The 24303-nt window shown below is 47.4% G+C and overlaps 9 protein-coding genes across 9 annotated transcripts; 4 read left to right on the plus strand and 5 right to left on the minus strand.

Moving 5' to 3' along the window:
* Positions 1–674: 674 nt before the first annotated feature.
* EDB93DRAFT_1083453 (uncharacterized protein) lies at positions 675–3009 on the plus strand (the record flags this gene model as incomplete). Its single annotated transcript, XM_041445763.1, has 9 exons — positions 675–861; positions 920–1018; positions 1079–1188; positions 1242–1633; positions 1723–1840; positions 2001–2214; positions 2273–2371; positions 2435–2544; positions 2599–3009. The coding sequence occupies 9 exons, from the start codon at positions 675–677 to the stop codon at positions 3007–3009; spliced, it is 1740 nt and encodes a 579-aa protein (XP_041308740.1).
* Positions 3010–3313: 304 nt separating this feature from the next.
* Positions 3314–4701, plus strand: EDB93DRAFT_303502 (uncharacterized protein). The gene is made up of 4 exons (XM_041456030.1): positions 3314–3674; positions 3735–3833; positions 3888–3997; positions 4051–4701. Exons 1-4 carry the CDS (start codon positions 3488–3490, stop codon positions 4423–4425), a joined length of 771 nt encoding a protein of 256 aa, XP_041308741.1. The 5' UTR covers positions 3314–3487; the 3' UTR covers positions 4426–4701.
* Positions 4484–7148, minus strand: EDB93DRAFT_303648 (cytosine-purine permease). The gene is made up of 15 exons (XM_041456031.1): positions 7107–7148; positions 6756–7056; positions 6673–6685; positions 6572–6616; positions 6487–6521; positions 6247–6436; positions 6166–6195; positions 6038–6113; positions 5697–5974; positions 5624–5646; positions 5238–5567; positions 5113–5188; positions 4988–5068; positions 4802–4930; positions 4484–4742 (listed from the first exon to the last, which is right to left on the minus strand). Exons 2-15 carry the CDS (start codon positions 6932–6934, stop codon positions 4542–4544), a joined length of 1686 nt encoding a protein of 561 aa, XP_041308742.1. The 5' UTR covers positions 6935–7056; positions 7107–7148; the 3' UTR covers positions 4484–4541.
* Positions 7149–7160: 12 nt separating this feature from the next.
* EDB93DRAFT_303686 (uncharacterized protein) lies at positions 7161–10785 on the minus strand. Its single transcript, XM_041456033.1, has 11 exons — positions 10520–10785; positions 10026–10452; positions 9835–9888; positions 9552–9778; positions 8836–9480; positions 8563–8790; positions 8366–8512; positions 8193–8313; positions 8122–8133; positions 7979–8074; positions 7161–7926 (listed from the first exon to the last, which is right to left on the minus strand). Exons 2-11 carry the CDS (start codon positions 10438–10440, stop codon positions 7643–7645), a joined length of 2229 nt encoding a protein of 742 aa, XP_041308743.1. The 5' UTR covers positions 10441–10452; positions 10520–10785; the 3' UTR covers positions 7161–7642.
* A 2020-nt stretch (positions 10786–12805) lies between these two features.
* Positions 12806–14371, minus strand: EDB93DRAFT_303674 (uncharacterized protein). The gene is made up of 2 exons (XM_041456032.1): positions 13761–14371; positions 12806–13705 (listed from the first exon to the last, which is right to left on the minus strand). Exons 1-2 carry the CDS (start codon positions 14189–14191, stop codon positions 12952–12954), a joined length of 1185 nt encoding a protein of 394 aa, XP_041308744.1. The 5' UTR covers positions 14192–14371; the 3' UTR covers positions 12806–12951.
* A 2413-nt stretch (positions 14372–16784) lies between these two features.
* On the plus strand, positions 16785–17751 carry EDB93DRAFT_1140003 (ribosomal protein S26e). Its single transcript, XM_041449253.1, has 4 exons — positions 16785–16919; positions 17068–17245; positions 17309–17374; positions 17433–17751. Exons 1-4 carry the CDS (start codon positions 16917–16919, stop codon positions 17567–17569), a joined length of 384 nt encoding a protein of 127 aa, XP_041308745.1. The 5' UTR covers positions 16785–16916; the 3' UTR covers positions 17570–17751.
* Positions 17752–18599: 848 nt separating this feature from the next.
* Positions 18600–19561, minus strand: EDB93DRAFT_1336715 (uncharacterized protein). The gene is made up of 3 exons (XM_041455342.1): positions 19379–19561; positions 18756–19139; positions 18600–18703 (listed from the first exon to the last, which is right to left on the minus strand). Exons 1-3 carry the CDS (start codon positions 19412–19414, stop codon positions 18608–18610), a joined length of 516 nt encoding a protein of 171 aa, XP_041308746.1. The 5' UTR covers positions 19415–19561; the 3' UTR covers positions 18600–18607.
* A 1078-nt stretch (positions 19562–20639) lies between these two features.
* Positions 20640–22244, plus strand: EDB93DRAFT_1140010 (zf-PARP-domain-containing protein). Its single transcript, XM_041449254.1, has 7 exons — positions 20640–20967; positions 21030–21047; positions 21100–21166; positions 21215–21581; positions 21637–21780; positions 21836–21934; positions 21984–22244. The coding sequence occupies exons 1-7, from the start codon at positions 20889–20891 to the stop codon at positions 22086–22088; spliced, it is 879 nt and encodes a 292-aa protein (XP_041308747.1). The 5' UTR covers positions 20640–20888; the 3' UTR covers positions 22089–22244.
* Positions 22245–22487: 243 nt separating this feature from the next.
* Positions 22488–23754, minus strand: EDB93DRAFT_1103179 (uncharacterized protein; the record flags this gene model as incomplete). The annotated part of the gene is made up of 7 exons (XM_041447281.1): positions 22488–22551; positions 22633–22668; positions 22806–22898; positions 22974–23034; positions 23091–23271; positions 23317–23400; positions 23455–23754. The coding sequence occupies 7 exons, from the start codon at positions 23752–23754 to the stop codon at positions 22488–22490; spliced, it is 819 nt and encodes a 272-aa protein (XP_041308748.1).
* Between the last annotated feature and the right edge of the window lie 549 nt (positions 23755–24303).

Below are 24303 nucleotides of genomic sequence, written 5' to 3' on the forward strand. Positions count from 1 at the left end.
GGAAAGTCGTAAGGTAAAAATAACCAGGGTTACTTTACGATTTTAGGTGAGGCTCTACGCACTCAAAGGCCTGGTGCTGTCCGAAGCCCTGCCCGCTGCGTTTGACGAACGTCAATGAGTCCGTTGAACCTGAACAAGGGCGACCAATTTCGTGACCGTGAGAATTTTACCTTCACATGTAGGCTAATCTTATTAATAAGGTTGATGTCCGACTCTACTCTTACTTGGAGTAATTAGGTCTTCGACTGCTGTCATGAGTGCTCGCGTGATTACTCGTGTGCAACCGACGAGTGGAGAAGCTAGTAACAGTACGTATACCGAGTTCTCCAAACATCGCCGTTGAACGAAAGCAGCTGGCCCGAGAAACACCAAGCACTTCACAAATCTCTTCGACTTCCTAACTGTGATCCCAGAGTGTACTAGTAAGTACACACTCTTTCAGGTTTTTACTACTTATTCGTCGGTCGACCATGTCGTACAAACGGTGGAATGAGGTTCTTCTTTTGATATCTACTGGCGTCAAACACTGGCATCGTCCGAACTTCGAAGGGGATTTCGTCACACGTGCCACTGAATCTCATCAGAATCGCACACAACTGTAAACAGTATCGGTAAGTTCGAGCGGCCTCTAATACAGCAAGTCGTGGCGCCAAGTTAGTCGCACAATTCTATCCATGACCCAGCTCTATGACGAAATACCTGAATCTCTCATCCAATGGATCAAGAAACAGCACATGTTTTGGGTGGCTTCAGCTCCCCTGAGTCCTGACGGACACGTAAATCTCTCCCCTAAGGGCATAGGGGATTGTTTCCATGTCGTGAACTCTCGCAGAGTTTGGTATCAGGATTTGACCGGGAGCGGTGAGCATCATGCATATAGATCAAATTTTGTGCTGGTTAACTCAGAACTGCGAGTAAGGAGTGGAAACGATCTCTCATATCAGGGAGAATGGTCGCGTAACGATCCTATTCAATGCCTTCGAGGGACCTCCCAGGATTTTGAGACTGTACGGACAAGGTGCCTACAAGCCAAGGGTTCTTCGCTTTGCCTCAATTACATTCTAACATCTGAGTGTAGGAACTGTATACGAATATGGAACGGAAGAATACGAATCTCTTATTTCTCCTGAGACTAGGAAACCGGGCTCCCGTGCAGCTGTCGTCATCGATGTACAACAGTGTCAAACGGTAGGCTATCTCTTATCTAGTTAGGACTCTTTCGATCTAAAAACTCCGCCAAGTCATGTGGTTACGCTGTTCCAATGTACGACTTTGTTACACATCGCACTCAACTCCTCCAATGGGCCGATACTCAAGAATCACGCACCCGCGCTTTAGACACCACATCCTCCCCAGAGACTCATCAGAAGGGTATCAGAGCATATTGGGTTCAAAATAACTTGAGAAGCCTGGATGGCCTGCCTGGTCTGCTCACGGCACCTGATTCCAATCTAATGCTTGTCAGTAATTTTGACAAGGAAGATCAAAGGTCGAAGTTGCGGTATTCATCGTCATCTTTGAGAGAGGGACGCTCCCAGAGTAGCGGTGCAAATTTAGCCATTGGTTTTGCCCTTGGTGCATTGGTCGCTACCACCGTTCCCTATATCCTATCTGCCACCAGAAAGTTTGATGTGTTCACCACTTGAGCTTGATACGTGTTCACATGCATAGTCACCCCTTTACCTTCCGTATATGTACTCGTAGAGATACCGATTTCTTCAGACATGTTTCATCAACGAAAAGCAGCTGGCCTGATGCCAGAGAAACACTGGGCAGCTTCATAGATATCTTCGATTTCCCAACTGTGGCCCGGGCTGAGTGTAAGTTCACATTCTTTGAAGTCTTTGCTTATTCATCGGTTGTGAGGTCAAACTTTACTATTTTTGATATCTGTGGCTGACGTCGAAGTGTTTCGTCACAGAATTTCATACTCATCTGGGATCAGAATGTTGGCGGTAAGAAAGCGGCTACTACTTACTCTCTACTACCGCAAGTTGTAGCACCAAGGTATTTGCACGATTCTATCCATGACCCACTTCTATGATGAGATACCTGAATCTCTCATCCAATGGATCAAGAAACAGCACATGTTTTGGGTGGCTTCAGCTCCCCTGAGTCCTGACGGACACGTAAATCTCTCCCCCAAGGGCACGGCAGATAGTTTTCATGTCGTGAACTCTCGCAGAGTTTGGTATCAGGATTTGACCGGGAGTGGTGAGCATCATGCATATAGATCAAATTTTGTGCTAGTTGACTCAGAACTGCGAGTAAGGAGTGGAAACGATCTCCCATATCAGGGAGAATGGTCGCATAACGATCCTGTTCAATGCCTTCGAGGGACCTCCCAGGATTTTGAGACTGTTCGGAAAAGGTGCTTAGTACAAGCCGAGGGTCCTTCGCTTTGCTTCAATTACATTCTAACATCTGAGTGTAGGAACTGTATACGAATATGGAACAGAAGAGTATGAATCTCTTATTTCTCCTGAGACTCGGAAACCGGGCTCTCGTGCAGCTGTCGTCATCGATGTGCATCAGTGTCAAACGGTAGGCTATCTTTTATCTAGTCAGGACTCTTTCGATCTAACAATTTCGCCCAAGACATGTGGATTCGCTGTCCCGCTGTACGACTTCGTTACACATCGCACTCAACTTCTCCGAATGGCCGATATCAAAGAGTCATGCAGCCGCGTTTCAGCCACCATATCCTCCCCAGAGATCCATCCGAATGGTATACAAGCATATTGGGTACAAAATAACTTGAAAAGCCTGGATGGCCTACCCGGTCTGCTCACGGCACCTGATTCCAAAGTAACACCTGTCAGTAATTTTGACAAGGAAGGTCAAAGGCCGAAGTTGCGATATTCATCTTCATCTTCGAGAGAGGGACGCTCCCAGAGCAGCAATGCAAATTTAGCCATTGGTTTTGCCCTTGGTGCATTGGTCGCTACTACCATTCCATATATCCTATCTGCTACCAGAAAGTTTGACATATTCACCACTCGAGCTTAATACATGCCATGATAGGTTATGCATAGTGCTCTTCCGAATATTCTGTGTATGTACTCGTCATTCTATTTTATTTGCGGTGTTGACACAACTGGCTTTGCGTACCTTTGACCGTACCTTGTCCAGTCTAGTTATGCACGTTTTTGTGTAGTACGAGATGTTAGACACCAGTTGAAAAGTGATTTGTCGCATTAACCTTCGTCAGTCTCGTGCGTAAACATTTGTTTTGGTGGAACAATTACTAGTGAGCGACTGGTTAGCTCTCCGTACTCTCCCCTAGTCTGACCTTATATATATAAGAAACAGTAATTCCTTTTAACTGATGTAATACCTAACGGAACGCACGGTCGAGATTGACTCACCCCATGACCAGATAGTGTCATGCTCAAGAGGTTATAATTGGATCTTCCCAAACACGGGACCTAACCAGCATACTACTTATACTCAAGTCGACTGGCACCAGACTGGCAAAATAATCCCCATGGCTAAGTACTATGATGAAATACCCGAATCTCTCATCGAATGGGTCAGGAAACAGCACATGTTTTGGGTTGCTTCAGCTCCTCTTGGTCCTGGCGGACATGTCAATGTCTCCCCCAAGGGTACAGCGGATTGCTTCCATGTGGTGAACTCTCACCGAGTTTGGTACCAGGATTTGTCTGGAAGTGGTGAGTGTCTCGTGTCTCATCGTTGAATGATTTCTATCTTATCTAACTGCTGGGCTACAGGTGTGGAAACTATATCTCACATCAGGGAGAACGGTCGCGTAACCATTTTGTTTCACTCCTTCGACGGACCTCCTAGGATCTTGAGGTTGTATGGCATAGGTACATGTTAACATTACTTCCCCTGTGTCGCCCACGTTTCAACATCCAGTGCAGGGACAGTGTACGAATATGGCACACAAGAGTACGAGTCTCTTATTACTCCTGAGACTCGTAAACCGGGGTCTCGTGCAGCTATCGTCGTCGACGTCTATCAGTGTCTAACGGTAGTATCTCCGGTCTAGCTTGTTTCTCAATTTGGGTCTAACCATTCCGCTAGTCATGTGGATACGCTGTTCCGATCTATGACTTTGTTACGCACCGCACTCAACTCCTCCGATCGTACGACATGAAAGAGTCACACGACCGCGCTACTGCCTCCACAGAGATCAATCCGAGGGGCCTTAGAGCACACTGGATGCTGAAGAACTCTTCAAGCGTGGATGGTCTTCCTGGTCTGGTTACAGCACCTCACTCCAAAGTCACGTATTTCAGCGTTTTTGACAAAGGTCCAAGACCAAAGTTGCACCGTTCGTCTTCTATGAATGCGGACGTCCTAGATACAGGCGCGATTTTAGCGATTGGTATTGCAATCGGCGCATTTGCAGCTACTGCCCTTCATCGCATCCTATCCGTCACTGGTAACCGAGCCTAACGTGTGGCAATAGTGCGAACACCATTTCTACGCGTCAAAACAACTTGTAGTTGGACTGTTGGATCATCTTGTGCACTTTAGCTATGGACTGCGATGATGCTTGTAAAATTATATTTCTATTCCTGGAAGCCACGATGCCCCAATACAGTCTCAAGAGTCACATTGCCCTTGTCGAATTTCTCCACATCTTCGTCCCTAGAATCGCAAGAGGCTGATGGCGGTATCACATCATCAGGTAAGACAGCCCTCTCTACATATGTGCCCCGGGCCGGGAACAGCGTCGAGAGGACGGAATAGACGATGAATGCTGACCAGAACTATCAAGAAAGGGGAAGTAACAGTGAGTCGCGCGCGTGAATGTAGTAATTGCACGCACTCCAAATATCCACCCAATGGCAAATAAATTATGGATACCTCCAACATTAATGGACGGGTCGATAGAGTGAACAAGCCCGGGCATGGCTGGTGCGATGCAAATCACGAGTGTTGCCAAAGCACGCCAATTCTGTCAACGAGCTTCAGCCACGTGCACAATCCGAGCTAGCCAGTGCAATGAACTCGCCACTCCATACGTATAACGGTATCGACCATCAACTTGGTACATCGCTGGGACATCAATTTGGCCCCGATGGATTAGCCAGTACTAACAAGACTTCAGCGTGCGTCGATGACGATTGGTTAACTTACATCAGCAATCATAATTCCAACGAATGGTCCAATGAAAATGGTGTAGCCACTCAGGAACGACAGAAACCCGGATGCTCTACAAATGAATGAACAAAATAAGAGAACGATATGTTGAGTCAACTAACTTTGCCAGAACTTCCCAAGGACAGAATGCCCATCCACCAACAAGTGCACATATCACTTGACCGCGTCGTATATTGATGTATTTCGGAAGGCAGACTGTGAGGTCGTTAGCAGCCACAAGGGCATTGGCGCTGATATTGGTCCCGATAGTCGTCAGCAGAAATGCGAACGAGGCAAAGAACGCTGCTGCTCGGTTGTCCCATTGGTTAATCAACTGCAGGGGATCCCACAGTGCAGAACCATAGAGGACAATTCCTGCACTCGTCACAGCCAGTCCAGCGAACGAACAAAGCGTGAATGCGACTGGAATAATGATAGCCTGTGAATATTGTCTGTCGTTTGATTTGAGTCAGGAATGAATCGTGCATCCCAACCGAAACGAACTAACGCTCTCTCATGCGTGGCATACCGCTATTTGAGGATCAATACAATGTATCGAAGAATGCGATGTAGTCACAAACCGTAAAATCCGCTATATTGACCGCATAACCGCAATAGAGACTGAGCGCACTATTGAGTGCCGTCAGCCAAGCCCAGGAGAGGTCAGAGCCTTGTACTGTAGCATGCTGAGCAAATAGTCCGACTGAAGGAGGAACCTTTATAAATGCCCAAATGACCATAGCAAGCCAGGCAAATGGGACGATCACGCCCTTAGCCATGAAGAGATAACGGATTTTCTGGGGAGACAGCAACATAAATGGAAATTGGAGGAGCCAGTAAAGAACGTAACACATCATGCCTGATGATTTTGATTTTGATCAGCAAAGTACGTGAGCTCGAGCAATGATTAATGAGCATTTACCGACGCTGGTGGTGTTTGACGAGGCAGGTATGTGATTCGGGACATGAGCGACAGACGGCCATATGGCCTTTAGCATCTGCAAGATTGTACTGTTGAAATGTGTTGTTCTCCCCGGGCAATTAATGTACCTGATAGATACATTCAGAACCGTTATATGTCTACTCATATCTTGTTAGCAGAGGACCACATGTAGATTTACAACGCCCTACCTGAATTCCAAACCAAGACATGGCAATTATTCCCCGCGTAATAACAGGGAAGTAACTGAACCAAAATCCGAAAGACGACCTGCTAAGGACTGAGAATGGAACCCTCAGCCGGGTACCGATAGTCCCGGTGAGAAGTATCGGAACAGCTGTTATACAATAAGCAACAACAATGGCAGGCAAGGCCTGTCTCCTGTCTCCAGAGTATCAATCCTGTTCGATATATGATAGGCGAAAACTCACCAGGAAAGACCAATAGCTAACATCGAGCTCGCAACCTGTCTAACGTCAGTCGCAGCCAGGTTAGCGCATCTTTTTTTGAACTCGCCTCCCAGACAGCGATATTACTGGCATCGGAAAACCAGTATGATACCTAGAAAACATTGATATTAATTGTAACTGTCTGATGACTGGGCCTATGTCACGAACATAACTCCATGAACTTTGTACCAACATTATTTGACCAGACTGATCAGACATGTTGGAAAATCACAGCAAGGGATGATGCTCACCTCCATGTTCGAAGGTGAAGAGGCGTGGGGTCCATATCGTGATTGCTCCATCTATTGTCTGTCGCAAACGCCGTATTTTCGAGCTCAAGCTCCCATGACGAGAGCTTCAACCACTGTTTGGGAGAAATGGTCATAAGAGCTAATGGCGATGATATCTGAGACAGCCTATCTCTGCACATGTATATACTGTGAACTCTGGCATATATATGTGCAGAGATATTTGTGTCTCGATAAGAAAGCTTTAGACCACAAGGGCGAGAGGTATTTTCGTTTGTCAGTTCTGACGAAAGCTATGATAGTCCTTGTCAAAGTGAGTCGCTGGTGGGGAACAGACAATGCATGTACGCTCACACTGGCATTGGAATGTGCTCGGAGTTTTCTGATTTTCATGACCAAATTTGTTAGGCAGCCTGCAAGGTGCCGCGGCACCAGAAGCGGGGTTTGTCAGTGTTTGAACTGGAAGTAACGTGATAGGGTGCCAGTAAGATAACGAGGTCACGTTGGCTACAGGTTGCTCATGACACCGCCAAGAATAATATGCAGATATCTGATAATGGTAGCTCTACCAGCATGTGTCTACGATACAAAGCAGTGCTGGGATAGTCGTCAAGTAAGCAATACAGGGCAAAAGAGACCGAGAGATTGCAAGGAGAGAGACAGCAATGCAGGAATTCCATAGCGAGTGTGGTAACTAGACATGAGAGCGGGGGCAAGATCGAGGATACACCGGAAACCCGAGAAATATGAAATCGACTAGCGATCATCAAGAAACAGGGGAAGACGTTGAGGGAACAAGAAGATAATCATGAAGTCACATCATGCTTAGGCGTAAAGTCCCAGAACAAGTAGGTCGTGATGCAATTAATGAAGAAGCAGGCATCCGGGTATTACCGTAGCACATTCAGCCTCTGAGCCAGTTTTTGAATCAAATCTTCATCAACGCCAAACTCCCGGGCAATGTCGTTGTAAGAGCTGAGAACAGGCACAGTGCTGTGAGGACTGGGAGCGGACAGAGTGACGTATGGACTAGAGGCGGGAATGTCGTTGTCACGAATGAAAACGCCGCTGTCAGCGCGGAAGTGTCCGCCAGGCAGTTGGAAAGCAGGAACAAACGGCGGAATAGAAGGTCTCGCTAGGCTGGAAAGCATCTGGGCTTGTTGTGGCGCAAAGGCTGCGGATGATAGCGCTTAGCAGTAGTTCCAAAAATATCAGTGAAACAATACCTTGACACGTTACCGCAGCTTGAAGAAGTTCGTCTAACAAACGGGATCCATCCGTTATCGCATTCCCCACCCCTGTCATAAGAAGACCTAACGCCGCTACGGAATGTTAGGTCACAGCTCATCAAATTATACGAGGAACTTACAGTAAGTCAGATCTGTACGAAAAGGACGTTAGAATACTGCTTCAAGCATCGCTGGGATGGGAGACACGTACTAAACAAGTTGTCTCGGAGGTTGTTGGTGCAAAACACTCTGCCGTCAACGTCTACCGGGAACTTGGATAAGATGCTAATAAGGAAATGGAAGGGTAGAGAGGCGACTTTCAGGAAATGTGACTAACAAAAATTCTCAGTGAACAACATAACAATCGAAACCATAACAACGTACATCAGGCGACTGCACAAGATGCAACAAGGCCTTGAGTTCCGCGTCGGTCATGATTCCCACCTCGAGCGCCCCCCTAACCTGATCATTCCTCAAACCAGTGAGTGATGGTATAGAGCCCTCGAAACCGCCTTTCCATGTCGGGAACAGCTGCCAAGTGTTGTCAGATCGACACGAGTTTTAGGTCACAAACATCGTACAGAACGCATCAGTTCTTCCTGCGAGCTGCGAGTGACGGTGACTCCTCGCGCACGTTTGCCTTTGCCGAGGACAGAGTTTTGCACGCCACGTAAAGCAGCCCTCGCATGCTCTTCCGTGCCAAGTTCGACAAATGCATGACTGAGAGTTTTACCCCGTGGATCCAATAAAACATGCACTCGGACGACAGGCTGCTTGAGCCAGGCAATGATAACTGGCGGGGTTATATCCTGCGACAAATCAGATGCGCCACAAAGCCAGAAATATGGACCCACCCAAGGCACATTGTCGATGCGAAGAACTACATTGTCGACTCTTTGTTGCTTAGGGGCTGCGGTAAAGTTAGGAGGGGGCAAATCCTGTTGAAAATGGACAGCAGGTTGGTCCATGTGTGGCGCAAAAGGTATGGGCTCAAAGCTGGGTAAAAGAGGTCTGTTGGTTCTGCTAGAACGTCGTTGCAAAGGAGAAGCATTGGCATCTAGTGGAGTGAAAGCGGATGGGAAATTAAAATGCTGAGGTGAAGACGAGACCATTGAGCTATCATCAAATGGCCGACTTTGAAGTTGGAAATCTATGACGGACTCCTTGCAAACAGCACACTGCATGGCTTTTTCGCCGACAATGTTGAGGGCGCTTGTAAGGCATCCTGAACATAGAGGGTGTTCGCACGGTTTGAGGATTGCAAACCGACCCCCGTCACGACCGCAGACAGAGCAGGCTGTTGACGAGGTGACGGTGGCATTGGACTGCATATTTGCCTGGAAAAGCGACTCGCCAAAATGCTGTTGAACACACTCTGCAATCGTTGGAAGAACGGAACCGAAAAATGGGTCGTGCAAAGAGAAGGATTCAGCTGAAGGGAATGACTGAGGATATGGTTCAAAAGCGTTTTCGTCGATGTCGAAGAGCTCGGTGGACATCTACGTATAAAAGGCAGTGTGCCGCATCAGCTGATCAATATATACGGATCAACTAGAAGCGAGTCACTAACCTGGCCAAATGAAGGGCGCCGTCGTGTGTGCGCGGGATCAGTGAAGCTTCCTTTGAATTTTAACTGGCTAACGTTTGTTGGTTTCGGTGGCGGTGTATTCAGCACTCCAAGAGCGCGGCGTGCGGGAGTTCTAAGAGCATAGGGTGAAAGCGGGGCGCAAGGCGGTGCTGGACTGGAGATCGTCTGGGAACGCCGATGAAGTGCAAGAAATGGCGGAGGGAGGAGTGCTGTATAGGGAACTATCAGTTGTGTTGATACGGAGCATTTTATGGCAGTGACAAACCTTCCTCGGTTACGAAACCTGTACAATTCATATCAGAATGGGTCAAATCGCTGGCTAAATGCGCATATATGCATAGCGAGATCCAGTTTAGTCCACGGAGCAGCGGAATAGGACAGGAATAATAACCAAAGTGTTATGACGATATTGTAGTTGCATGAGTCACATACAATAATGAACGGATGTATGCGCACCTTCATCATCACCATAATTAGAGTCGTTTGCACTCGAGACCTTAATGCCGTTCTCATTGGCACGTGAGCGCCAATTCTCAGCGATGTCCGCTAGACTCTTGTCCACAAAAATTGCATCATTTTCAGCAGAAGGAGATGCGGCGTAACGTTTATTGAAGCTGGAAGCTGATCCTGGGGTGTTTATAGTTGAACTTGATGCAGTCGAGAATGAACGGAGGCTCAATGGTGTATATGGTGTAGAAAAGTTGCTTGCAGGGGTAACTGGCGATCGATACGAAGTCTTTTGAGGGCGGACTAAACGTTGGGGAGTTACTGGTGCCGCAAATAGCCGCTCTGATCGGTTCAGACGAGTACAGGCAGGTGAGGTGGGAGCAGATGCGGGTACAGTTGGAACTGAAAGTGAATGCTTGTGCATAGTGGCTAGTGGCTATTGGTATCCATGTAACCAATGCACGGTCAGAACGAGGAAACGAGAGAAGTCGTTGAGGACAAACACCTTTGTTTGTCCAGGCTCGCAACAAAGGAGGCTATACACGAATGGAAGAAACGCCGGAAGTCTTGGTGGCCCAGAACAGGATGTCACGGTTGCCCCTTGCAACGGAGTCCAATATTTTCCTTAATGATAATAACCTTTTCTTGATGTGGATCAAACGTAGACTGGTGGATGATCGTGGTTGGGGAAAGAGAAGGAAGCGATGGTGTCCCGACTCGCAAATGACGACCAAAGTGAAAATAACAAGCTGAACTTCGAAAGAAACTAATGCAAGCCAAAGCGTGTGGGAACATGCCTTATGACGGGCGCGTCGCGTAACAAGTCACGTGCATTCTGACCTCTTCACCAGACGCCGTCATGCCCTTTCTAGATGGCTTGTACGCAGATCAGCTCGCCACATATTTCTGCGTGAGCCCTTTTAGCGCTGATTCATCCCAGATTTCAGCTTTGGCATATAAAAAAATGTCAAATTTTTGTTCACTTTACCGTTAACTTGTTGCGGATGGAAAAACTGTTGTTTTAATGGCCACCTTCGAGTTCACATGTTTCGTCGCACTAAATTCTCCACCGACCGGAAAACAAATCCATTGACACCTGTTCAAATCAAATCATAAGTACGTGGTCACGTTCTCGAAAGTATCTCTTCTCAGAAATCCAATGGACAGCAGCTGACTGGTTCTACTTACTCACGGTGTTGGAAATTATAATCTGCCAGCTCGTAGGTCACCGGTGATCTTCTTCAAGGAACGCTAAAACTTGCCCCCAGCTGATGACCGGTGCGTTTGCAGCTGGCGTGCCCAGCCCTTCACCGTGTCGCCGCTTCAAATTCTTCACTTCCAAGTACTAGAAAGTTAGTCCGATGACAATGGGATCACTTGCAATATGCGTAGGCCGCTGCTGTATATATATATTCGGAAAGTCCAGTCCTTCGTCTCTTTTCAGCGAGCGCAGTCGCAAGACCATATTTTCCTACGTTCGTGTTAAAAGAATCTCCTGTGCGTCCAAATGGAACTTTACTATCCGAGAGAAACGCTTCTTGACTACTGCTCCTCAGAGCCAAGGATCCATCGCCGTATGAGCTGGAACGGCTGTCTCTGGCCGGATCGGTCCTGCGTCAATACGGTATGAAATGACTCGGTCCGTCGAGCACGCAAGGTCTTTCCATGACACGGGACCCACTACACACTACATATGCCCCTCGAATACAAGTAGCCATCGCCATTTGAACAGGAACGGCCGTCTCAGGCCGAACTGGTACTGCGCAAATGTGGTGAAATGACTCGATCCGTTGAGCACGCAAAAGTCCCTCCATGAGACGAATCCCACTGCACGCTACATATGTTCCTTAGAGCCAAGCATCCATCCTGTATCAACTAGGACGGTTGTCTCAGGCCAAACTGGTACTGCGCAAATGTGCTAACTCAGTCCGTCAAGCACGCAAGGTCCCTCCATGACACGGGACCCACTACGCACTACATATGTCCCTCAGAGCTAAGCACCCACCGCCGTATGAACAGGAACGGCTGTCTCAGGCCGAACTGGTACTGCGCAAATGTGGCGACTCAGTCCGCCAAGCACGCAAAAGTCTCCACCATGGCACGGATTCCCACTACACACCCTCTTAGTCAGTGCTGATCCCGTTAGTGATCAGGGCCCACGATGCGCACCGCAATCAAATCTCCGAATTACCTTACTGTTAACGGGTCTGTCTCTCGCAGCCAAGCTCGAATGAATCGAAACGGATGAGTAATGAATCACTCGTACCTGACAATCGTGAGTACGGGTTCGATCTGTTTACCCCTGACTTGTCTGAGTGCTAGAAATGTGCAGCCTTCGTCATAAATTTCGGAGCTGTGTGCTGTCGGCCGCCTGCGCAGCCGTATATATGCATATTACGGAATCTTGTCAACGGGCCACCTATGAGATGATATAATGCGTCGGCGGTCGGACTCGGCTGGCGCTTATGAGCTCAGCCTCGACTTATACTCGATGAAGACTAGCTAGGTCAAGTTCCAAATACTTCTTCCTGTCGACCCGTCGCAGTCTCCGAACCCGTCTTGCAGAGCCCGATCCGCTACGTGCGGAAGCAGTGGAATTGAGCAATAACAAATATGGTGCATATTCCAATAGTAGTGATGTCATTTTGGGATTGAAAATCTAGGTAAAGGTCAAGCTAAAGATAGAATCTAGGCTGGTCTTCGGACATGATGCTTCGTCCAGATACGCAAAAGTGGGCAATTTAGTGAATATTTTTGCTCGCTTGGGCGGAGCGGGTATCTTTGGTATAAAGAGGCAGTATATCTAGCAAGTGAACAATAAGTGTAAAATGAGATGCTTCATTTGGCACGGAGGGTTTTACAAGAGCCCGAGGAGAAAGAGAAAAAAGACCCAACAAAATGATCCGCCGAAAGAAAGAAAAACTAACTGCCCCGCTTACAAGCTCCAGATCCTTTGAGTGCCTTCACCAAAATTCAACTCCACGCTCTTGAGAGAATCCCACTGGTTTGAAGCGAGAAACTGCTCGACAGCATCCTGCCATTCCTCGAATTCGTCAGACGCACATTCCCGCGTGAACGCATCCTGAGCAGCACACATTGTTGCGTTGGCGATGGTGATACGCTTGATTTCACAAGCGGACAAGACATTGAGCATCGGGAGAAGGTCATCTAAAGCGACTCGTTCGGCATCCACATGAAAGTTTGTGAAAGTAGGTAGAGGGGGGATGATGGATTCATTCTCCGCGGCCATCCAGTCCTTTCCGAGGCAAGTAGACGGCTGGAATTCGCCAAGAGGAATGCCTGTTTTAAATGACCGCAAAGCAGGACCGCAAGCCCGAAGCCATGCCAAGCAGGCCTTATTTTCCACTTCACCGACCCTGTACATGCTTCCGTATAGCGATAGACGGTCCAGCTGGGCCAGTTTCCCTTGCAGACACATGTTTTCATCGCAATCAATCCATACGTCCCTGAGTTCGAGTGACTTGAGAGTGGGAAGTTTCAGGAGGCTGGGGAGGCAGAGCTCCTCGCCGAGGATAGGGTGGGAAGGGACATCGTGGTCATTGAGCACCAACGGAACGCCCAATGGAAAGCAATTGTTTACATGTAATGCTGAACGAGTGATGCGGGACAGGGTAAGATGAGTGAGGGACGATAAGGAAGCGGCGAGGGAGACTGCAACACGCTCAGATCTGCGTGCAGAACGCATGAGACAAACGCTGTGCAATTAACATGACAGTGACTTACACAGGCGCAGTCTCTTCTTGACCCCAGCAGGAGATTTCGAATTTTTGAACTGTTGTAAGAGTGGCAAACACGGGTGTGATTTTGAATGTATCGAGTGATGCGGCGAGCGAGAGGGATAGGGACCGCAGGGAGGAACAAGTGGCAAGAATAGTGGCAAGGTGTTCTGTACAGTCAACTTCATGTACGAGAGCACTCTCGGCAGGTTTCGTGCAAACACTAAGGCGCCTTATATAGGCCCCATAACTGAGTGGTACGTGGATTGCGAATGATTGCAGTGCAGTACGAGATGAAAGTGTGACATCGGAAAAGATCTGAGGCAAGAGAAGATTGTAGGAAGTTCTGGAGGTATGTGAAAGAGCACGAGTATCTTGGGGAGGGAGAAAGCGAGCAACAGCCAGGTGAAGTTCAGTTGGGAGGTTGTTCCAAGTCATGATGGGGAAGATGGAATGGTCCCCAAGGGTGAAGCGTGTGGCTATTTGTAGTTTGATATGAGATTGTGGATACTGGGCTCGTCTGCGGATCAAGTTAGCAATTGCGAAGTCCTAATCTCCATTCTCGTCGGGGGGGCCGAATCGCTTGCACTTTTCACGTTCCATGGTGTTCGGCTTAACCCATAACTTTACTAAACTTCTTTCCGAGATCAAAGGAGAGCTTTATTTCCTAATTTAGACATTAATCTCACGATGAATCCAACCAACCAGCTTCTACCGCGGCGGGGCTTGCTGTGCAGACTAAAGTAGTCGTCATCCTAGGGATCAGTAATTATATAATATATCCGTTAATTTATCCCAAGTCTTATCGTGAGACCGAAGATCAGCTAGCTATAGCGTCTAATGGCAAGGTTTAGATCTACGCTAGCATGGTATTTCCTGCCTGCAATATTAATGAGTATCTGCTTATTGGTTGACCAATTTTAATATGATTGCATCCTAGCCTATCGCCGTCGACAGGCTGTGCACCCATAATCAATCACGTGCACCCGGGTCAATTTGTGGTCAAGGGTCAACTTAAGGTCGTCCCTGCACAGCTGGCTTTCGCCAGCATTTTGACCTGTCACCGCTGCGTTTCGCTGTCAGGTCAACGTCTTTCTGATATGATCGTTCCGATCTTGACAAAGATGCATCAAGGGGATGCCACAATCGCTGAGATATTGGATCGGCCTTGGCCTCAAGTGGCACTGCCTTTTGTTTCGTATCATCATAGGGCCCCATTTCCCGGTCGTGACTATGGAGTACGATGCTGTCAGGACATGCCCCTCTCCCGCTGGGTCCGACGTTTAAGCTCTGGGTTTTGCCAGAAATAATGAAACCATCCACTTGGAGTTTCGTAACCAAGCAGTGGCCATCCTACCTAGTTACCCGAAATCGTGCAGGTAGCATGCCTTCACCGCGCTGTAGCACTGACTATCCGGCCTAAGTATTACCGCTATGATTGCTCTGGATCTGGCCAATGTTCCGGTCTCTAGGATATTTGCTAGAGTAGCATGTTGCCTATTGGAATTTTGCTTCATTCCCCGATCTCTAGTGGGGCGGGTATCTTTCCCCAGATGGCCACATTGGCCTCCTCAAGATCGACCGAAGGCTCGCCATCGGTGGCAGTTCAAAATCAGGACCTGACACGTTACATGACTTGCAATATAGCAAATACTTCGTTTCTCCGACATACAGAATGACTTCTGGAATCAACAGCACGTTCTGCAGTCTCAAAGCGGTACTTGCTGTATGAATTCTTCGCCGACAGCAACGCACCGTTAATCGCTTATGGTAAGCTTGTTACCGGTTTGGGGTGCCGTCGGGATCATGATTCGAGGGTTGTCTGAGTGACAATCACATTCTCCACTCCACCCACTCGCAATGCGGAGCTGATCTTACTATTCACCGCTGATGCTGGGAGAATATTGTTTCTACACAATGATGGGCCACTGAACTGTTCTATCGACGCGCTTCGAAAAAAACTTACTGCGGAGGCGACTTGTGGGTCCGGGACATTCCGCATAATGCATCGCCATATAATAATACTAAACTCGCTTCATTTGGGACAGTCTTCGATGTCGCACCCCGAGTTTCATGATGGCTAGGCAATTGGCACTTCACCCGTGCTAATCACATGTATCATTTTTAGTGGAGAACAGGTTTCTAAAAATGGTCCCTGTGGCAGCGCTAGCCTATAGGATCGAGGCATGCCTCCCCGCGTGAGTTTGGCACATGAGCCTACTACGTTCTGGTCCGTATAACATAATGGACCCTATACTGTTATCACGGCCATCGTCGAGTCCTACCACTCTCCGAGTAAGTCCTGTGCTTTCGCACCGATTAATTGTCCGAGTGCGCGTCTAAATGCTGTGGATCATCTTCAAATTTCGGCTCGAGATTAGATGCATGTCCCATGCGCATCTAAGGCTATACGCATACGGACACCGCATCAGAGCATAAACTACACGTCGATTCGATTGAGCGCTGATATGCATACACGTCCGTGTGGACGACGATACACGCCGATCAAGTCTGCTTTGATGCTGTAAATGCCCTTATTCTCTTCGTTACAACCGCCCATGACTGTTGTAAAACGAGGCGACGTCGAATCAAGGGCATCAATGGAACTATACGCACTCCGAATGTGTAGGATCAAGGACAACCAACATCATGACGGCGAATCCTCAGATGGGCCTCGGTAGAGATCGGGCTCGACTTGTCCCATTTGGGTCTGGTTATTCCTCGACACAGCAACTCCATTTCTTGCAATTGCCGACCCCAATGTAATTCTCCTATATCTCATAAAATGAGGGGCAAGATTTGTTAAAAGACTCATCGGCACTAAAGAATTTGAATCTCACTTACAAGGCAGCCTGTGCAAGCAGTAATCACTCAATTTCCGTATTCTGAACAAGATGTGAGCATCAAAGGTAATTTGTTCGAGCGATATGGACGTTCACTTCCTTGGTTTTAATCACCAGCACGCTCGTTTGATCGGATCTGAATATCGAGTGTGTGAACTCAGATGCTTCCGCGGTTAGGTAGTACTGCTTAGGGCAGGTTTGGTCGTGTTGATGAAACGTGAGAACATTTCCGGTACTTGCCGTAGCTTGAATTTGGGCTATAGGCGATACCGACGACAAGCAACGTTCGACGACCTCAAGACTCCTCGAAACTTTGCAACATGGTAAGTCACTTCTAGCCACCTGCGGAACCTCAGATGTCTCGCATACTCGAGTCACGGTCTATTTCTTCTCGGAGATGCCGATGGATTGGCATCAACCTCCTTCAGATAGCATGACATACAGGGCTTTGACTCAAACTCTCCCTGACAGACCAAGAAAAGAAGAAATGGCGGCCGTAACAAGAAGGGCCGTGGCCACGTCGGTTTCGTTCGCTGCTCGAACTGCTCTCGTTGCGTCGCAAAAGATAAGGCCATCAAGCGCTTCACAGTAAGAAACATGGTCGAGAGCGCGGCCGTTCGGGATATCAGCGAAGCCAGCGTCTACCCAGGTGCGATACCTCCGAATTCATTGCCTATATCTACCAGGTCTCATATGTTTGTAACAATCCTAGAATACGTGATTCCAAAACTCTATATCAAAATCGCATATTGTGTATCCTGCGCTATTCACTCGCATGGTGCGTATCCTCGAACGTTTTTCTTGTTACACCTATCGATCTCGTCCATCATTTCTAGTTGTACGTGTACGATCACGTGAGGGCCGTCGCAACCGTGCCCCTCCCCCACGTATTCGGTGGAAAGATGGCAAGAAGGTGAACCCTGCGGTTGCTGCCGCAGAGGATGCCAAGGCAGCTGCAGCAGGAAAGGCATGAGGCTGAGCGATATCATCACTTAATGTTCTTGCCGCTACCGTTAGGGAGTAGGCCCCCCTATAGCTCGCTGTTTTCACACCTTTTTGTGATTTCGAGATCCTGCAATTACTCGATCTGTGTACAAATCAGGCGGTTACGATCGTTTGAGAATCTAGGCCGGCGGTCATTTGTCTCGTGTGTATCTCGTTCGTGTCTCGCAATCTCTGCCGCGCGTCGGCCTTCACTGGGCTTCTTCCTGTTACTGCCCCGTTTGAGCTTAATATCCCTCATGCCTCGTGTCTTCTGATGTGGGTCGTTATGTGGGTCATTCGCAGCCTGGTGAACGAGTTGTCGAGATCTCGAACGCCTCTTATGAGAATCACCAGCTCACCACTGACGTGGACTTTAAAGCCGTCCACGGTATCTTGTCACCAGTATTCATTTGATTGGTGCATGGCGTGAAGTTGGTGACCATGAAGTCGTTCATAATCCCCACCGCCCGTCGCCAGTATACAGGGGTGAGTACCATCTCGTTCAATATATTCTATGCTTATCTCCTTCAGAGCCTTCTTGTATTGTACCTCCGACCATATCAATTGTCCTTCCTGATTTTGGATGTCGATTTCAATCTACACCCCGAAGTAGGGCTCTGAGCTACAAATCACTTGCCGCTCGGAGTCTTTTTCAAAGATATTTTATGGGTTGTCACGAGTTCGATGTTCGCTCCAGCATGATCTAAACGTTTCATGTTCCCCACATGGCTTACAGAACGAGTACTGGTCTTACTGCAGTTAAAGATTGTCGCGACAGAATCCTGTGATCTTTTAGTGACTGATGCACAGGTTAGCCTAGGTACTTCAACTCGTAGTAGGTTGTCATGATCACTCGTCAATAATGATTCTACCTGTGCATGCACGTGTAAGGATCGTACTAGTTATAGTACTAATATATCCTCTGCGCCCCGACCATGCCGCGGTCCAGCCATCCATGTGACTCATGAATGCGAAGAAGCCTTGGGATTCGCATCCGAGTTATGGCGCGGACACTTGTTCTCCTTCATCACCAGACCTTGTGCTCGAACTCCACGATCTCCGTGCCTTTCATTGTTCGTTCTTCGTTCTCATTCTGACCGTACGCTCCGTCACCATTTAAGGACTAGTGGGCTGCCCGAAACATATCTATATCTATATATACACATCATGCACACTCGATTTCGAGAGCAGAATCGGATACTCTCATGTCCCCAGAACAGAACGCCGTAAAGAAAGCCATAGTCTCGAACCTTTGCCATGCTCATTTTCGTATTACCTCTCATATCCTCGTCGTCTACTCCGCAATTCCCTGTCAAACTCTTATACACGACGATGAGGGGGTATGCATACCATTTCCAAAAGGCAGACTCAGTGCGTGCTTGCACATCTCCGTACGACAATGCAGGTGACTTGAAAACTTGTTTTCCGTCCTTGCGACGTTTGCATTTGAATGTATCGTGAATATTGTAAATTGTGGTCTCGTCGAGTAGGAACAACCACCTAAGTTTGGAATATCTTTTGTTTATTCGTTTCCGTCGGGATAAAGCGGTAGACAAGGTCTATGATAATAGTGGTCAAATGAAAATAGACGCATGCCAGACTTATACACTCTTTCAAATTTCGGCCGTCGTGCTATACAAGTGCAAGAAGCCTGCTGATCAGCAGCAGGATTCCAGATCTAAGCTCATATCGATCACGTGGCCCGGGGAATGTTCAACATGAGTTTGGTATTCATCGTTCAAATATTCACCCTTCGACATTCGGATAGTCCGAGTCCCGACTGCGTATATATACCTACGTTGTACACCATCCTCTCTTTGTCGTCCCCCGCCATGTCGTAGACACTTGATACAGCGTCGTTCTTCAACTCTCCGCCCGCGCCGTTGGGCTCCTCTCTCCCACATACTACGTATACTAGTACTACTATGTCGAGTAGGATGTTAATGTGTGTACTACTAGTAGTCTAGTATGCACATATATGCATCCTACTGGACATACCATAAGATTGTTACAATGGTTTGCCTTGTGACCCACCGGGAGATGCGACTGATTAGTTGTAAGACATCATATTAGTGTGTGTGACACAATCATGATGCCTCAATCAGTCGCATCTCAGGATAGAAAATGGAGCCGTGATCTCACATCCATTTCAATCAGACCAGAGAGGGAGAACACGGCTGACAATGTGGGTTTGAAACCAGCACTGTATGCGAATAGACTGAATAGCATGCCGATGGACAAGGGGATACTAACTCATCCTTCAGCATACTATTCATGATCAGTCTATTCGCATATTTCGTAAATGTATGATGAGTGGTGATGTAGGTCGTGTCACAGGCAAGATACCCTCTGGACCACCTTTCGATACTTGTTTGAAGCCTTTCAGTTGAGCACTGAGGCAGGGCTGTCTCGGTGTCTCGGTGACGGCGGCTCTCGATGATGCTGGAAGATCCAGATGGACCGAGCGTGATATCATCAGTGGTCTCTAAAGAATGAGCCTTTCGATAAGTTGCTCAACTTCCAATCTATGTTATAGACTCAAGTCATACCCCTGCGTGTCTTGAGTCCTGCCAAGGTTTGCCACCTTCCGGTTCAAAGTTGTCAGCATTGACTCGAACCACTGGTAAGCTCTCAAATATATTATCAGCTCTAGAATAATTTCACAATATCCTGATGGTCTGCGTTGGAAGGTAACCTATCACAAGGACTTGCCTATGAGTTCCTATATCACCACAGATAAGGTCGCAGTGAAGTCCAGACTCCCACTTGAAGATTAGTGCAAACCCTAACCTTAGAATTAGCCATTACACAGCCTGCAGAAACTTGGTGTACAAGTCCGACGTCTGTAATTAAGCTTCGGCTGCTGAATAGCAGAGAAAAATAAAATAAAAACACAGTATTATTTCAACTAAAAATGAACAGTGGTTATTCTACCAGCGACTGTTGAAAGGTCATCGAAAAATTGTTTGAAGGACGTTGTCCGTCTCTAAATTCACCTTATTCAAGTCGATTTTAATTGAGACTCAAGTACCAGTCGCCACATGTGAAATGCTGAGTTCTGTTTGTCCAAACAAGCCTGACTGAAAATCTTCATTCAGACCGCGATGCTCTTGTCGAAGTATCTCCACAATACAATCAACAATAAACGCGCGGTCAACATACAGGTCCGTGCGCTGTGTGGCAGGCACAGTGGTCGGACTTTGAAGGTGTAGGGCCATTCAACAAAACTGTCGCGTCGAGACGAACCACCCAACATATCTTCCTTTCGCTTCCCAACTCGAAATATCTCAGATTCAACACTCGCACTGATGTCCGACAACGAGGGAACCACTAAAAAGAGCGGTTATCGCCTGGAATACGCGAGTTCTGCCAGAGCCAAATGTAAAGGTGTGGCATAACATGCGACTTGTTGACTTTGTGTGTTTTTCATATCGTTTCTTCATTGACAGGTCCCAAGCCCTGCAATGGTGCGCACGGTTGATCGTAACCATATATTCTGTCACCTAACATTTACTACAGGTAGTTCAATCGCCAAAGGGGAGCTTCGTGTTGGGTCTGTCGTCGATTTCAGGGGGAACACTAGCTAGTAAGTGACATCATACTCAAAGATCGCCTTTTAACACTCGTTTGGAAGTGCATGGCGCCACTGGGGTTGCACGACTACCAAGCTCCTATCCAACATGAAATCTCAATTTGAATCCGCCGATGACCTCGATGGTTTCGATGACCTCAGGGACGAAGACAAAGAACGCCTTCGCAAGGCATGGGAGGAAGGCAAGGTCGCTGACGAGGACAGAGCCCCCGGAGGAGAGGGTGATGAAGACGAAGAGAAGCCCAAGAAGAGGGCACCAGCCAAAGCCAAGAAAGACCCGAGTGGAGAGGATGGCGAGAAGCCAAAGAAGAAACGTGCACCTGCAAAGGCCAAGAAAGCGGAGGAAGACGAGGATGAGGATGCTGAAGACAAGCCAAAGAAGGTTCCTGCAAGGAAGCCTCGAACAAAGGTCCCATATGTTCAGATCACTTTCAGCGTCTTAATTCTCACTTTGTCTTTCATAGAAAGCCTTACCTTCATCAGATGCTGAAGATAAGGGAGAGTCTGAGGAGAAACCTAAGAAGCGTGCGCCTGCGAGAAAGCCTGCGGCTGAAAAGAAAGTGGCTGAGAAGAAGGCTCCAGCCAAGAAGCGAGTTGCTAAGAAAAAAGTATGTATGAAACTAGTTTCTGCTTAACGCGGACTCATCCTTGCATGATTTTTAGGACGAAGAGGAGGAATCCGGCGAGGACTTTGCAGAAGCGATTGCCGAGGTTCAGGAGGAGGAGGAGGAGGATGCAGAAGAGTCGAACAAGAAGCGCAAGGTTAGCAAGCTTCTGTTTTCTCAAAGTGATTGATTAAACTTCTTTGTAGCGACCTACTTCTTCGAAGCCAGCATCCACTGCCAAGAAAGCAAAAGTAGCTTCCAAGGCAAAGAAGTCGAAGGAAGTTCTTGAAGAGGAAGAAGACAACGAGTAGATCCTTTATTCTTATAGCGACCTCTTTTATCCATTCCCTCGTGTTCACCAGGTGTCCGCGATTTCACGCATTCATACCACTGCCAGTTGTTGATGTAAATTGTTCGAGTTCTCTTGTACGCTGTTGAGTAATTTAAGCCTCGCATTGACTGTTCAATCACCAGTGGATCAATAAGCTCAGATTTGGACTCCAACTGTTTAGATGCGCGTCATCACTTTGCTCTACTGAACATATAGATCTCGAACCACTCCCAACTGCACTGATACAACGCCACCCGACCCCAATTATGGGTACACCGAAGTTTCAGCACCTCTCCACGCTCCTCCGGCCGTCCAGCAAGCTCCAACTTCACCATCCAGCACCTTTCCCTACACCCTCACCATGGTCCGTCTCGATTCCTCATAGCAATGTTACTTCCAGCTTCGCATTTAGTGTGCCCTCGTCATCTACATATTCCGTTTTACTACAACAACGCAACGTCAGTCAATTCGAATTATCGAGGTGAAGTGTAAGAAATGCCTCTTCGATTGGTAAATGGACTTACTCGTGCATTACCCAATCACCCAGCTCATTCGTTATGCTGCAAGTCGTGTTGGGAGGAGGTTTAGAAGTGGATCTTTAGTAGCCATTGGCCAACGGAAGCACGAGAAATGGAGTTCGTTGGGTCATAAGACAATCAGTACACCACAGTTCACAGAGAGAGTAAATTCAACCTACCGGGAAGGTACAGTGACCGGAAAAATTGTGTTTGTCGATAATAATAAAATTTTCAGCGCTTCAGGTGGGGCTGCATGGGCGCCAGGTTTCCGGCTGTGCGCCTCGATCGAAAGTACAGTGTTAGGACGCACTGGGCAGCTATGCTTGAAAATACCAATCCCAACGCACCATATTCCACTATCACTAGTTACTGGGCTAGGTGCATAGAACTTCAACCACCATATGCGTCCTGTGAGGGGTGCCATCACATTAATGAAGGAACAAAGTGAGATGAACACCACACACCCTCCGCAACAAATTCAAACCACAATTCTTTGTAGGTAGCCATGCGCAGGCGTTTTTGGAACATCCTGATTTTCAAAACAACATTGAACTGGTTGGTGCACTCATTGCATGTATGTACCCGAATTTCATCTGGTGGGCATCCTAAAGCGCGTCTCAAACAGCCGCCTTCTTTTACTAGCATCTAAATCAGTAATCTCTCTGGTGGACACTACTGTGTACTACTTACGGATTCCAAGCTCAGGTGCATAAAAATTGCATGGTTGTTGGTTATCATGCATGCATCATACAAGTTGTCCATACAATCACAGGACTAAGGGGGAGCAAACTTGGTCAATGCCAAGACAGCTTGTGGCCAATTATTTACAATTGCCCAATACAGTGCTGTGTGGCCCTCTATATTGCGTTCTGTCAGGATTTTTGAGAGCTCATGAGCTGGGAGCACAGCAGTGCAGGCATTGACATTTGGGGCCACATAAGAAGGGGTAAAATCAGGGCCTAAGACAATATTGCGGATGCGGGATAGAACAGCTTTGCGTTTCTCCTTCATGCAATGAAAGGGAAATATGGATGATTGACCGAATTGAATGGGAATTGCTGAGAATATTGTGTCATATGAAGGAGGTGGGACACTGCTGTCATCAACAACTGTGGAATTGGTAGCCATTGATATTGTGAGTGGTAGAGTGCAAATTATAAAATAGGGGTTAAGTACCCCTGCGAGGTACAGCTGACTAATAAGATAGACCTCGACACCAGTTCATCACGTGACTTGAGGTCAGAATACATGATTTTGGCTTGTAACTTGACTTCAAATTAGAATAAGCAAAATATGTTGCATGATCTTGTAGATACATGCTACAATATTAAAATGGTCTACTCAGAATTCTTATTTTCGGCCAATTGACGGAGGAGTAGGCTTTTTGGTAGCCAATTTACCTTTGTGACCCAATTGTGACTGACTACCATCCCTGTCACGCTGGTAGTGCTCACTTCGACAATATAAAGCCAACTTGTCTCTTAGTTTCTGACATTATATCATAAAAAATACATTCCCAGCTTGCCACAGACTATCCGCACATAATCATGGAACAGATTTTGCTCATGTTTTGTATACCACGAGTTATATATCATTTTGTTAAAAAGTCACGCTAAATCACGTGATGAACAGGTGTATGAACGAAGTCTATCTTACTGCAATGCATATCTAATATTC

The sequence above is a fragment of the Suillus bovinus genome, assembly GCF_016758785.1.
Source record: "Suillus bovinus strain UH-Sbo-P2 chromosome Unknown EDB93scaffold_20, whole genome shotgun sequence".
Lineage (NCBI taxonomy): Eukaryota > Fungi > Basidiomycota > Agaricomycetes > Boletales > Suillaceae > Suillus > Suillus bovinus.